Source organism: Cheilinus undulatus, linkage group 14 (assembly GCF_018320785.1).
Source record: "Cheilinus undulatus linkage group 14, ASM1832078v1, whole genome shotgun sequence".
In the NCBI taxonomy this organism is placed as follows: domain Eukaryota; kingdom Metazoa; phylum Chordata; class Actinopteri; order Labriformes; family Labridae; genus Cheilinus; species Cheilinus undulatus.
This window is the reverse complement of record NC_054878.1, coordinates 40980747-40996377: the sequence shown is the minus strand read 5'-3', so window position 1 is coordinate 40996377 and position 15631 is coordinate 40980747. Positions and strand designations below refer to the sequence as shown.

General features: G+C 39.3%; 1 protein-coding gene across 5 annotated transcripts in view; it reads right to left on the bottom strand.

The window, feature by feature from the left end:
• The window catches only part of afdna (afadin, adherens junction formation factor a), a 169966-nt gene that overhangs the window by 90131 nt on the left and 64204 nt on the right, over window positions 1-15631 (bottom strand). For 3 of the 5 annotated variants that reach the window (XM_041804829.1, XM_041804833.1, XM_041804830.1), the window contains exons 6-11: window positions 12949-13106; window positions 9285-9369; window positions 8350-8496; window positions 5674-5718; window positions 3031-3125; window positions 2118-2368 (exon numbers count right to left, since the gene is read on the bottom strand). In XM_041804829.1, coding sequence (XP_041660763.1) covers window positions 2118-2368; window positions 3031-3125; window positions 5674-5718; window positions 8350-8496; window positions 9285-9369; window positions 12949-13106 — 781 coding nt within the window. The remainder of the gene's footprint in view (window positions 1-2117; window positions 2369-3030; window positions 3126-5673; window positions 5719-8349; window positions 8497-9284; window positions 9370-12948; window positions 13107-15631) is intronic. The other 2 variants (XM_041804831.1, XM_041804834.1) reach the window with 1 other exon arrangement.

The window sequence follows — 15631 nt, the reverse complement described above, 5'->3', positions numbered from 1 at the left end:
TTCTCAGACTGGCAGGAAGACAGACAGGAATTAGCTTCTGTTGCCATCTTTACCATCAACAACTGTAGTTTTTAACTACAGAGCACCCCAAAGGTGAATCAAGACTTTTTAGACTGTTTAAAGACCACTTAAAATGGAGTTTAATGCCAGTATCACAGCAATACTAGAAAAGATAGGAAGAATATGATGAAAAAACATACATTTACGATCATGTTACGCCTACCCCTTTAAGATAAAGTGCATTTACTGTCAAAAGAGGAAAGTAAAGCCAGAAAAGATGTTGTGAGAATCCAAAGAGCCCAGGAAATGTGACTTTGCTAGTGTCTACAGCCTGTTGTTTTCAAACAGTTTGCATGTGAGGTACCTGTGAATTCACCTGTCACCAAAAAGTCTATAGACTGAGGTTTAATGGCATTAGTAGAGAGGCTAAATAATGAAATTCTAGGTTAGATAGGATTGTGAGGTTACATACTCATGAAGCTCACTTAAAGATAGATTTATTTATCTTTTTGTTGGTTGTTGTATCACAGAGAAGGCTAGACACACCTTGTAAAGTCGTGACAATAATGTTATTTTGCAGCAGGGATGTCCACTCTGCTGTTAGATCATCACTTCTTCTCTGGCGTCTTGCTCGGTAACTCTCTTGTTCTCGTCTTAGCTGCATCACCGCCCACTCCTGTCTCTTAGCCTCATTACTCAGTCAAACAGATCTGAGATGGGCCGCTTTTTAGCTGAAATCTGGTGTGTGTACTACTGCCGCAAAGCTGTACATGCTTCTCATGAAAAAGCCACTACCTTCTGCCAAAGTTACATAGTGCTGAAAGCAGGCAACCGCCAAAGACACTCTGTGGTCACAGGATAGATGTCATTCTCTCTGTTAAAGCCTTTTGTAACACTAGATCAACTTTGAAACTATGATTTTAAGGTAAAACAGAAATATGATATTCCTATAAAACCCTAGAAAAGGATAGATTATTATTAATTCAACATTTAAATAATTGAAGGTTCATATTTAAGCACATTGTAGTTATAAATCCATAACATTTAGGTTTTTCTTAGAACCTAGACGAATGAATCCAAGTCACTGGTTTCCTGTCATTGACATTTATTGACCAAACCACAGCCACTTAAACTACAAAATTAAGAAAATACTCATTTCAATGTAGATACTGCTGTCAAAGTACCTATGAATACTCGTCTGCCTTCATCGCAGCTAAAGGCAAGAATAGGTGGCCAATTTTTCTATACTACTGCCAACAAAAACTTTGAAAAAAAGGCCCTACCATGGATACAATGAGTATATAGGCTGATACTTTCAATAACTTTTCTTTCCAGAAAATACCTTTAAATAAAATATCTATCTTATGCAGTGTCAGAACAAACATTTCATTTTCTGCCATCAAACTTCAAACAACTCTAAATATGTTCAGAGTTCAAATACAACTTCAATCTGAGAAAACAACTTCTGAAAACACTGCATAAATTTTAACGGCAGACCTAAAGAATATCAAAGAGTAAAAACAGGACCTAAAGAAAGAAACAGACTCTGTACCTTCTGTTTTTGACTCCTATAAAAGAACTAACTCATGCAGAAACTTAGAGTAATGAGTTAAAAAGTCAGTAACTTACACCTCTCTCTCTTTTATCCCACTGTTAGTCATCCATTGAGTCATTAAAGGGCCATTCAGTCCTAAATCAATACCTCTTTTTTGTCCGTCACTCATCCATAACAGCTCACACACTCCCCTCTCCTCTTATCTGCTGGGTTTCTCTCTCTCTCTCTCTCTCTCTCTCTCTCTCTCTCTCTCTGTGGTGTGTGAAACGACAGCAAGCACGAGGCCACACCCAGCACCATGTTGATCAGATTAGAGGGCAGACCGCCTGCCATAACCCCAGACCTCCGCTCTTCCTCTCCTCTCATTTCCTCATTCTCTCCATCCCTCCCCCCTTCTCCTCCCCTTCATCTCTAAGTGTGGCTGCCAACTCCAAACCTCATCCTCTCCTCCTTCATCTTCAGTAACACCCACTGATGTTTTTCTCTCAAACCAGAGAAAACATTCAGATATGATATGAAGGAGAAAGCAGGAGAAAGTAGACTAAAAGCTCCTCTTCCTTACCCTGACTTGTGTCGGCTCCTCATCATGGCCGCTGGTTCTCTCTTCCCGCCCTGGTCGAACATCGGGTCCACAAACTTGAAGACGTGTGTGGAACCAAACTGGATGGTGGAGCCTGAGCGTAGCACTGTCGTCTCTGTGACTCGCTGCCCGTCAACAAAGGTGTCGGCGTCTGGGCCATGCGGCGTCACAGTCACCATGCCTTCAGTGTGCATGAGGTTACAGTGGTGGGGCAGAATCCCCGGACCTAGCAGCTGGAGATACAAGAGGACACGAGGCTTCAGCTTTCAAGTAAAACTGGAATAAAACTCTGTTTTTAACTTGATATTCATGATGACTTTGGGCACTAACTGACAACTATTATCACTATCAGTTGTTCTTAATCATTTTCTTGATTGGTAAACGGATGTCTGGTCGAAAAATTCCTTTTTCTTATTTTCCATCCATCCATTTTCTATAGTGCTTATCCCGTTCGGGGTCACGGGGTGGCTGGAGCCTATCCCAGCTGTCTTATTTCTTACTTTGATTTTTTTATATCAAAACTAAAGATGACATCCTCATGCATCTTTTTTTTGTCTACAACATGAAGATATTCAGTTTGCAGCCTCAAAAAACCAACAAAACATGGAAAATATTCACATTTTAAAAAAAAATTAAATGATCAAAACAGCCAAACATGTCCTGTACAAATGTAGTGATTTACAAAGCTGCAGGCTGAATATCTCGAATCCTGATTAGACTAAAGACTCGTTTCCTCTAAATATGGTTTCTTCCACATTCATTTTGTTGTGTTTTGTTACTTTTATTAACTTGTGCTTAGTCTGTAATTGAGAGCTATATGGAGACATGTAGTTGTAAAGTGTCCAGAAATTTGCTTGACTTCAAACAATGTTGAGTGGCTTTATGTCGTAGTTACCTGGATGGCTCCGTCGTCTGTGCAGTCTGAGCCGACCTCAGTGATGCTGTGCTGAAGCCTGTACAGCTTTGGTTTATCCCGGGAGTCAGACCCGTCTGGACACACAAACACATAAACTCACACATTTAAAATTGAGAACAAATGCTGTTAAATCAAAATTTTACCACACACTTACACGGCTGTCTAAATGGACGAATCCACTCATCATTTCAACAAAATGGAGCCAGCTCAAATTGGATTACATTGGATAACAGAGTGCTAATGTGGCATAAAATGTGGGAGGCTTGTGGTGGCTGCAGTGCAGTTATTGATTATTAGTGAAGAGCAGTTTAGTAAAGCCAAGCAGTGCATTAGTTTCCTACAAAAAAGGGGAAAAATTTTGTGCTCTGGGAAAAGAAAATTCTGGATCAAATGAATGAGTATCAGAAAAACCTCAGAACCACAGTCTTAAAATAATGCAGGGAAAAATCAACAGAAGGATAACATAACAGAAAGTTTAGTCTAGCTGATGCATTGAGAGCAAAAGTTATAAAAACTTTGAAAGAGATTCAAATCAAATTCAAATCAATAAATCCAAAATTCACCATTCTGACAAGATTTTGACTGTTTTCTTTCACATTTGGGAAAATTTAGACCTTGTTACTGCAGTGTAGTTCAATTTTATTTTATGGTATTTTATCAAAATGTTATGATTTAATTATTTTTTACTTGATGTTACACCATTTGTTGCTAATTCTATTATACCATATTCATGTCTAATTAACAGCAAAAAGGAGCATTGATCTCCATATCTTTTATGCTGCTACTATAAAGATTAAAGTCTCAGATGCGTAAAGCTATCATTAGTGTTACATAGGGGTGTTTATAGACTACCTTGCATTAACATCCATTTGGGCATTCAGATCTCAATACATTAGAATGCATACGAGCTTAGACCAGCCTCAAATACTCCAGCCTGATCCTACCCAAGCCTGTGCATATTCTCTCCAAGCCTGAAGTTTTAGACTCTTACTGGGTGCTGCACTCCCTCTCCCTCATTTGATCCCCACTGCTTTGTTTCACTGTGTGTTCTCAGAGTGGAGCAGGCTGGCAGCACCACTTTTTAACAGCTTTTCTCCCTTCATTATGCCAAAAACTAGAATTCAGATATATTTCGTAAATATATACAGCTTGGAATGCAGCTTGCACATCTGCACACTGCAATTTTACTCCATTCTTCTTTGTAAAAAACTGCTCAAGCTCTGTCAGGTTGCATAGGGATCAGACGTGAACAGCCTTTTACAAGTCCAGGCACAAATTCTCTATTGGATTGAGGTCTTGGCTTTGACTTGGCCACTCCAAAACATTCACCTTATTGCCTTTAGACCTTTTCAGTGTAACTTCTGCTGTTTGCTTAGAGTCATTGTTTCGCTGAAAAGTAAATATTTTCCCAAGCCATAGTTCTCTTACAGAGTGAAAAAGATTGACTTCCAGGATTTTCCTAAATTTTGTCGCATTTATTTTACATCTACCTCTTTAAGCTCTCCAAGGCCATCTGCCAAGAAGCATCCCCACAGCATGATGCTGCCACCACCGTGCTTCACAGTGGGGATGGTGTGTTTGTGCTGAAGTGCACTGTTTGGCGTCTTGTCTGACAGCATAAAGCTCCAATTTGGTCTCATTAGACCAAACAACTTTCTTCCACTTGACCATGGAGTCTTCCACGTGCCTTCTGGTGGACTGCAGTCCAGATTTAATCTGAGTTTTCTTCAACAGTGGCTTTCTCTTTGTCACTCTCCCATATAGCTTTGGCAAGTGAAGAATCCAGCCAATAGTTGTCATATGCAGAGTCTCTCCCATCTCAACTGCTGAAACTTTGAACACCCTCAGAGCAGTTATAGGTGTCTTGGTGGCTTCTCTCACTAGTGTCTTTCTTGCTCAGTCACTCAGTTTGTGAGGACGGCCTAATCTAGGCAGATTTACACATGTGCCATATTCCTTCCATGTCTTGATGATGGATTTTACTATACTCAAGGGGATGTTCAGGCCTTGGAAACTTTTTCTACACCTATCCTGACTCATACTTTTCAGTAGCCTTTTCTCAGAGTTGCTTGGTGACTGGACCTTCCAGACAAAGGTGTCTTTATACTACAAACACCTGAGACACATTCATAGCACTCAGGTGATCCCCCAGTTGCACTAATTATGAGTCTACTAGTCCCAACTGGCAGCACCTCTGTTGAATTGAAGGTTTTTGGGGATTTTTTCTTCAAAAAGTTGAATTTTATCAACCATGGCTGATTTATAAAATCACTAAAAGGGTAAAACGTCCGAAGGGGTGAATATTTTTACAGGCACTGTAAGTTGGATTAATAATGCATGGTGTAAACGCATGTACAAAATTGCAGTCGACTTTGTACCGTATTCCCAAAATGGATGTTGATGCAAAATGTAAGCAGGGTCAAAGAGTGAAAGAAATTAACAGATTTTCTTTCACTTTCCATCTCATTTTAACAGTTGTTTATCTAAGAAAATGCGCAGTATTCCTACTAAGAATTGCAGCCAAAACACAGACACTACATTTATCAGGTCACTGCATCTCGCACAACAATCCCATGAACCACTGAAACAGTCACAGAGGAAGTGTGGTGGATTTCTCTTTACCTTCATGGTGCCGATAGGCGTAGTAGGCATAGTGATTCCCTCGCCCTAGGCAAACAGGCAGGCAGGTGCAGAGGTAGAAGGACACATGCACAAGGCCCCAGACAGACACACGTAAAAACAAACACACCATGCCATAAGAAGGGAGGGAAGAAAACAGACACATAGCAGAGGGTGAGAATGCAGCAAGGAGGAAAAATGCAGCAATTCATTGTTAACCTATCATTGCATGAAGGCATACACTCAAACACACACAGGCACACACAGTTGAGTCTATCATTGCATTCCTAATTGATATATCTACTTCCTTTCACAACTTGCGGGCAGATTGCAATTCTTGAAAAGTGGTAAATATATGTTTGTGATAACTGCTCTGTTTGTATTTTAAATAATGTAAGAAGATGAGCTGAACAGATTTAATGTAGAGGTAATTATGCATGTTATTCATGAAATTTTGTTTGCAGTATTGCTCAACCTAAACCTGACTAACACACAAAAGAAAAAATTATCTTTAAAAAAATCACTGAAACTCTGTGTCAATCAAGCCTGGTTTTGGAAGATAAAGGTACAGGAAGAAACACACTCTCACACAGACCCAGCAGACATTTTTAAGCAGAGCCACCAAATAAAGCCTCAAATCTTGGCAGTTTTCCTCAGACAACAACCCATCAATCTGACAGTGGATGAAGTAGAAGTGTTAGTACATTCCCGCACCCAACACTGGTCTCCCAATCTCATTTCAGCACTACACTTCAAACAGTGTGGCTTTGAAATGAGTCTGGGATCTTTCAGGAGAGATTTTCTGATGAGATACACAACAGACAAAGAGGAGGCTAAAGAGAGAGAAGGGATCAGTAGCAAGAAACGAGCTGTTAGGGCTTCATGATGCACACTCAGCAAGACAAAGGTCATGTTTGTTTGTGAAAATGCTCCTGTTGGTTATACAATGATCATGGCTTCATACTGGGATGCTTCTCTTTGCATTCCAAGTGTCCAGTCTTGGCAACTTACCTGTTATACTCCAAACCCCCTTAATCTGCCAAATCTATTCATAATTCATGACTAAAAAACACAGTGATTCTATTCTCTCTTGATAATGCCTTTTAAAAAACTTATATGCAAATCTTCCATCTCCAATCACAGGATATACAAGCATCAGTTAAGATTTAGTTATGTGAGGAAGGATTGGCAGCATACATCTTTTGATACCATGGAAACTTTTCGAAAAGTTTGCACATTACACGATTTTACCACCAAAAGTTTCAAGACCACTTTATACAGGTTGACAAAGAACTATCTAGCTACCACAGTGATCAGAGCGTGCACTTCTACTCTTGCTTCAATCAATCCTTTTACAAAATAAATTGAGGATGTTTATCACTGAAGTGATTTATGGGTGCATTGCATTGTTTTCAAGCTTCACTGAGTTACATCAGGACAGAGAATCAAAAGAAAACTTGTCTCTTCTTCCTCTCTCTCTTTTTTCCTCTGCGTAATATGGCATAGCGCTCTTTTCCTAATCTTGCAACGCAGATGGATTCGCCCGTTTCTGTGTTTCTCGCTGATAAATCCATCTTGCAAAGCTCTCGTTTGAACCGTTTGGGCCTGGTTAGAAAGTGACGGACCAATCAATGTCGAGGGGGAGTGCCTTCAGGCACGGTAGAGTCATGACGTAAGCAAGCAGCGACAAGAGGCCGGTGCAATTACGGCGGAAAGATTAGTGTGGATGCTGCTAAAGCATCAGTTTTATCAGAATTTGATGACATTTCTTTGTTACAAGAAGAAAAACAAACAGCACTGAGTTGTTTTCTTTTCAAAAACAACAAAAGTTGTGTACCGACATGTCTATAGTTGCCATGGTTCGCAGCGTTATCAAGTTCTTTAAGGAGTTTATTCCTTTGGTAGGGTCCCAGCTCAGTAGCGGCAATGACATCATGTGCTTTGTTACTCTGATTGGCCCATAAAGATGTAACAGACAGAATGTTCATCCAATCACCCTCAGAATTTTTTTTCGAAGGCTCTGCCTTTTCCCAAACAGTCTATGAGTGGTTTTCCAGATGGATAAGTGAAACAAATCAATCTGGTGTGCCAGGCTTGGTTGATTTTTGTCTAACCTATCCACTGAACCAAGGAAAGGTGGGGCTTGACTAAGGGTCCACTGTACTCAGTAAAGCTGTGGCTTTAAGTGTTACTAGAAGCACTTGAGTCTCATGGTGTGCCAATAAATATTTATCAATGGGAAGAGCTCAAAAGGTAAATAGTGCATTCTTTTCTTAGCTGAAGACAGCAAAAACATTGATTTCAGAAGCTACAAACAACTGATAATGAACTGCTATCCGTAGGTCCAATAGTCCCCTTTGGTATAGATAAAAGCCACAGCGACCTCCTGCAGTGGCTTTTATGTACTGAGGAAATCCTGCTCTGGTAGGAGCAAAAACCACATAACAGCTGGGATCCATAAAGCAGCCACATGTCATTAACTTATCTCAGCAGGGCCAGAAACCCCTAAAGGTTTAACTGCGGCGAGACTGCCACCTGCTGGTCACTATTTGTCACTACAGGGCGTTCGTCTGACCATCTACAGTTGTACCGCAGCTATTACAACAACAACGGCTAGACACTGGAGTTGTGAAATGACCTTTAAAGACAAACACTATGGTGGTATGAGTGCTTGTGTACCTGGGCTCAGCTCCACCAGGTAAGGCAGTTTCTCAGGAGGCAGTGAGCTGCTGCTGCCGTCCTTTCGTAGGCCCTTTTCATCCATTTTCCTTCCCTTCCTCCCCTGGTAGTCAGGTGGTCTCTTCTTTAGCTGAAACACTAGAGCTCCTGAAACACAAAACAGCAAGAAGAAATGTTTTAGCATAGTTAAATCCACAGATAAGATCCTATAATCACTGCTTGGTAATTTATAAAGGACTTTGATTTTTTTATGTTATATTGCATCAATTTTTTTTATCTTTTTCTTTTGAAAATTACCTGTCAGCACAAGTACTGCTGTTTATATAGGCTCTTACTATTGATATATTTCCTCTGTTAGTTGTTCTGTACCAAAACATTGAGTCAAATAAATTCTTAGAAAGTCTAGCTATACTATGGTTTTCCAATTATTTCATTGATGCCACATTTAAAAGGACACATTCATTGCTATTCAAATAGCTAGACTGCTAGTATTTAAAAGTGCCAGAACTTTAGACAACTGCACCAATATAATAAAACAAAGAGTATAAAAGAGGAATGAGACTTGCAAAAGTTACATGCAAATTCCTGAGTCTCACAAATATGTTGGCACTGTTGGTTTTACTAAACAACTATTAGTCCAACACTGGGCGCAGAAACAAGCATCAAAATCATTTGAATTTCCTGAGTTTCATGTCAAAGAAAACAAAGTAAAATCTGTTCATTTTGTAATCATGCTCTCTTTCTATCTCCTCTTTGACCTCGCAATAAACAAAGGACACAGCAAGAGCATGATGTGAAGGGATGCTTTCAAAGTTGTAATGACTATTACACAGCAGGAGGGGGCGTCAGCAACAAAGAAAAGAGGTAAGAGTGTAACTACAGCATTTTAGTCTGTTTTTTAAAGTATTGTGTGTGCTTCTGTGGTCATGTTTCACCTCTGTCGGCAGGCCAGTCTCTGAAGATCTGCAGCGGACACTCAGAATCATCCAGAATCACCTCCTTTCCTGATTTATCATCTTGCTGCAGAGAAAAAACAAACAAACAACATTCACTGACAGCTGAACATACCAAAGCACAGTAATGACAGTCTGCAGAGGTGCCCTCTTATTTTCATGTGAGTGACAGATGTAATTTGAGGTCTAAAAGTCGTCTAATGACAGTGGCAGTTCAAGATGACAGATCCTTGCTTATGTCTTTTCAAGCAGGAACTTCATCACCATTCCAACCTTAGACTGAAAACTAAAGGGGAACAAGCTTTTGTCATTCTCTTCAGCCAAAGTGCTCTAAAACTTCCTGGAAGACGGCTGCGCTGACCTTGAACCTGATAAAGCACAGTGGACCAACCCCTGCAGATGACATGGCACCTCAAGCCAAAACTGACTGTGGAATCTTTACACTGGACCTCAAGCAACTTAGATTCTGTGCCTCTCTGATCTTCCTCCAGACTCTGGGACCTTGATTTACAAAGGAAATGCAACTTTCATCTGAAAAGAGGGCTTTCAACCACTGAGCAGTCCAGTCCTTTTTGTTCTTAGCCCAGGTAAAACACCTCTGATGTCTCTAGTTAAAGAGCAGCATGACACAAGGGGTGTGACAGTTGTAGTCCATGTCCTGGAGCCGTCTGTGCGTGGTGGCTCTGGAAGCACTGACTGCAGCAGCAGTCCAGTCCTTGTGAAGCTCCCCCAATTCTTGAATAGTTTTTGTCTCACAATCCTCTCCATGCTGCAGTTATCCCTGTTGCTTGTGTACCTTTTTTTTTTTTTTACCATATTTTTCCTTCCATTCAACTTTCCATGAATGTGCTCGGATACAACCCTGTGAACAGCTAGCTTCTTTAGCAATGTGTCCTACCCTCTCAGGAAACCTTTGCAGGTGTTTGGAGCTTATTAGTTGATTAGAGTAGCACCATGAGTCTCAAATATTGAACTTTTTCAAAATATTCAAATTTTCTGAGAGACTGAATTTTGGGTTTTCATTAGCTGTAAGCTAAAATCAATAGAATTCCAGCAAATAATCACTTGAAATTTATCAGTCTGTGTGAAATGAATCCATAAAATGTATGAGTTTCACTTCTTGAGCTGAACTATAGAAATGAATCAACTTTTTGATGATATTATAATTCATTAAGATGCACAAGTATATATGGTTTATTGCTAAAAAAAAATTCTCCTCTTCACAGCTGTATTTATTACATTTTCTGGCCAAAATGGAATTTTCTTTTTTCTTGATATTGAATTTGAACACATTTTGCATTTCAGTTGCACTTCCCTAATATTCATTTTGCAGAGTCCACCATGAACACATCATTATATAGCATTTTAACTTTGATTACTGATGGGGCTTGCTGAATGATTGCAATTCCAAGCAAAGGTTGAATATCTTTTTTTTTTCCAACAGCTTAAGGTTCTGCATTATGGTTCAATTTGATAAACAATGCTGATGGATTTTGAGCTTTTATCATATCATATTGTACTATATTATTCCATCTTCACTTTTAACTCAGACATGCTCCTTTTCTATTATTCCATAAATATTCACAGTCCTACTTATCTGTGTTTGTCTTATATTATCTGTATATCTTGTTCTCCTATACTGCACTTATAAAATCCCATTCTTATTGGACCATTTTTGTATTATCCCTTTTCATGTCATACCATTGCTGTGCACATACCTGTCTGCTAATGTACCATGTCATTGTACACTGACATGTGTCACTTTAATTGCTATTGATTGCATACAATGTTAATTGTATACACTTCCTGCACTTTTAAATTTTTATGTAATTTAATCTAGCACATTTATGTTGTTTATTCTAATTCAATTCTATTGCATTTTTACCACCTCCTCTCTCTTTGTTGTGTTGGGGCAATGCCAGAACGTCCCCCTCTGGAGATCAATAAAGTCTTGTCTTATCTCATCTTAGAACCAATAAGGCTCAACTGCTGTATTGATAAGCTTAAGTGTTACTGATTTTCAGAATTTGAAAATACAGAGTCTGGTCCTTACAGAGTCTGGTTACCATCTCCATGGGACCTCGGAGGTTCACCAGTAAGTGAATTATGTTTTTTGGATAGTTAAAGGGACGAGACTACAATACCGCAGCACAACAGCACAATGTCTACTTGACTGACTGTTACTCAAATGTGTGATAGTCCGCAACCATCATGAGAATGGCTTTGGAATCACTTTTGTACAGCAGAAAGAGGTGAAAAAGTCTAGTGTACATTTATACACAGTCAACAAGTCAGACATTTTATGGACCCTCAACATAAGGAAATGCCGCACAAGTGGAGTGGATTTTTTCAGATGAATTTAATATTCACTATTTGCTAGGGAAATGATGACTTCAACCAGTCTTCTGATACCTGCATTAAATTTTAATTTTTGAACTTCTTGTTGAGCATGAGATGTCTAAGCTGTTGGAAAGCATTAGTGTTTAAGCTGTTGTGTTTGGTCCTTAATCAGGCTGTGAAAGAAAAAGAACAACTCTGTTCTCCTAAAGGTTTATTTTATGTTTCATAATGAGAATCTGGTGTTCTCATGCTTCATAAATAATGCAGTTCTGTTGTGCTTTTATAAAAGAATGTAACAAATGCCCCACATATTTTCATCCTGTTGAGTCTCATCTCGGTTAACATCCCCTCCCCCTGCGCATAAACATGCTAGCTCATATGCTAGCAGCTGGTATGCTGCTGCTTATTTCTCATGCTCACTAACCTAATGGACTTTCCCTGTGCTAAAGTCTCATCAGCAAATTGCTCCCGACTATCAACAGTGGTGTGTGTGTGCATGAGGAGAGTGTGTGTCTCTGTGTGTAAAGTCTCCAGAGGGTGCTCTGCTGTAGGCAGGAGAGCAGGAGTTATTTCATATGATTGGCCATCGACACAGAGTCCATCAGAGAGGATAGATCTAGAAGAGGCTGTGGAGAGGGCAGCCAAGTTCACCGTAACAGTTGCACACATGCACCGATATATACACACTTTCACTGACACACAGACATCATAAACACAGAAGGAGACATGGAGCATCTGCTGCTACCGCACTCTGTCTGAAAGCAATTGAATAGCATTCCTCCCCAAAGGTTTTAGTGCCAAGTAGCATTCTGTTGCAATCTGCCAGTCCAGAGAGGAGTGTCTGATTTTTTTTCAATAAATGTGTGTCTATGTATGTGCATTATTAGTCATGTGACCGTGACCTTGGCTGTCCTCCTTACAACCTCTGAAGAATGATGGCGGTCTTTATTAATGAGATAAGAAGATGGAGGTTTGGTGTAGAGCAGAACAAAAGGATATAGCAGGCAGAGGCTAGAATACTCTCAAAATAAACCCCCTTGAAGTTGAAATATGACGAGTATGGCGGGATTAATTGATTTGAGAATGATCAGCATGACTCAAGTTACATTCTACGGCAGCTGGAGGGGCGCATGACTCTGAAAACATTAAAAGTTAACACCAAGCATCACTAAAACTTGTTTAACTAGACTGATTCAGGAGGATGGATGTGACTAATGGTGGAACAGGAGGGTCAGGAGGTTTGTTTACAGTGTTAAGCCTGGGATTACATGATAAGGTCTAAAAGAAAAAAATAAGTCTTATTTACCCTTGCAATGCAGTACTCTCTAGGGTTCTCCTTCTCCAGCCCGTACTTCTCCAGCGCTTCGACCACAGCAAAGTCAGCCGTGTCTCTGGTGGAAAGCAGGATGGTTTTATACGGGATGTTGGGCTTGAGACTGTCGGCATATATCCGTAAAGTTCCTCCTGAAGGAAAGAAAAGAGACACTTCGTTAGCCACTGAGCTAGGAGACAGGAAAAGCCAGCAGGTCATATTTTGTTCCAACACTCAGAAAGTGGGGAAAATAAACCTTTATCTTTTGGATGGGATCAAATGATCTTTCAAAAAGCAGTGTAATGCAGCTACTTATATTTTTAATACAAATATGATTTTAAAAAGTTACAATTTACAACACATGCTGATCAAAATATTAACATTTCTAAAAAGCAGCAGAGCTTCTGGGCTGAACTTCAACTAAAGGAAATTCATTTGTCCTCGACAAGGAATTTAACTGTGAAGAAGTGAGGAGCATAAAAAACACACTAGGCACATGAATACACAAGGGCACATACAAAAATAGGAGCAGATAAAAACATGTAGGCGCAAAAGAAAAACACACAAAGTAAGAAAAAAGGAACCCCTTACATATAGATTTTGCATTCACAAAAGGGAAACAAGTATGTTTTGCAACAATCTTAATAATTTTGGATCATTAAATGTTAATTTTTAAAATCAAGTAGCTCCTCTTAATTACTTTAAAGCCAAGACCACTAGGAATGAACAATAATATCATTATGATATCAGAATTGGCAGATATTTGCATATAAAGTTATTTGGTATCAGCAGTTGCAGTTTCCACCAATTTACAAATGAAATATCAGCTGTAAATATGGGCAATATGTACCGATACGTTAGTGGAGTTTTAGGCAACAGACCTTTACAGCTGAATTCAGTTTCTCTGTTCATCAGCATTTGATTAAAATTAATTTTTAAATGTGGACAAAAGTGTAATATTGTGCATACTCTAAGGTCACCTTAAAAAATACTCAATAGAACCTGAGTATTGTTTGACAACAACCTCCAAAACCTAAAAGTTTCAGTAAAACTGCATAAAATTTCAATATATAGCAAAAATCTTTATTTAAATGTAAAGAACTGCAGTTTTCCTAAAGTCTGTCAACATGTTTTTTTAACCCTAAATCAAATCAAAATCATCAACATCCTCCTCTTTAAACATGTACTTCATTCACTGGGCCTCAGATAGCAGGTCTGCAGTCACACCATTGGAGTTGTTGTCTGGAACAGGGATTCTCAACTTTTTTAGCCCATGACCCCCCAAATAACAGCGCAAAAGACTTGGAACCCCCACCATTTCTGGAAGTGGTTAAGGCATATGATGTTGCTCAAAGCATCACATACAAATTTACATTTATGGAGTTTTTGGACTCATTACTTACACTTAAGTGAAAATCCCTCTAAAAAACTTTATTTTCACTTAAACCCCTTTTAGGAATGTTTTTACAATAATGGATGATACAGACCACTTTAAATCGGATAATTTCTTTTTGTTTTATGTTTGGAAAGCAGGCAAACACCCAAATAATAATTATCATTACAATGAAAAAACAAAATCACGCATTAATCTAACTTGGAAACAACAAATCTTGGTACTTTCTGTTTGAAATATGACTCAAAGTACCAGTTTATTATCAAAGTCGCCTGCTTCCTTTGACTGAATTCTGAACTTGTAACTGCTGCTCTGAAAGAGCTGAAACACATAAAGTCTTGATTCTAAACTATATAGCGACATTTTTATCAGGAAGTAATACCCAAAGTGCGGCACACTGTAGTGGCAGCCTTTGTTAACTGGAACATACAAAAAACTTTTCCCCATGTGAATGTCTTCATACTTTTATCCTCAAACACATCCGTGTTGACTTGTTATATAGCGAAGGTAAAATGGAGCGTGAGATCAAACAACAGAGTCTGCTGTACAGCCTATGTTGTGCCAGATTGTTGTGAAGATGGTGCCTAGCTGAAAGACAAAGCATTTCATTTACAGGTGGATCTACATTCAAGCCTTCATCGATGGTTATGAGATTTGGGTAGTGACTGGAAGAATGAGAGTGATATACAAGCCATGAAATGAGTTTCCTCTGAAGAGTGGCCAGGCTTAGAGAAAGGGTGAGGAGCTCAGATGTGTTAAGGCCGTCCACACACTAGACAAATTTCAAATCTTAAATGATTTAAAAAATGTGGGAGACCACAGACATAAGGACAATTTTTAACCATTTTTTAAAAATCTCTAATCCTCTAAACACACATACTAGACAACTCAGCCAGACCGTCAAACCACTGGAGACCACACACCAGCTGACCTGCTAAAGGCCTCGCATGATCACGTGACTCCAGAAAAAACACTGATGTCTGTCCCTCTTACTGTCCCTCCACTACCCTGGCATTCATTACAGGTGAAGCAGAAACCATGAAACAAGGAAAAGAATCAGGATGAAATCATGTTTGATATTCCTGATTCAGGGTCTAGCAGGCTACATCGCAATTTAGAGCAGTAAAATAATTGTGTTGACACCACACGAGGATTATTCAGACAAATTGTCGTTTGTAACGAGGCTCCTCTCAGGATACACCCTCATGATGGCTGAGGAAGATAATCTTGCCTCAAATCGGGCTTAAAATCCTGTAGTGTGTGGCCAGCCTAAGGGAGCTCAGA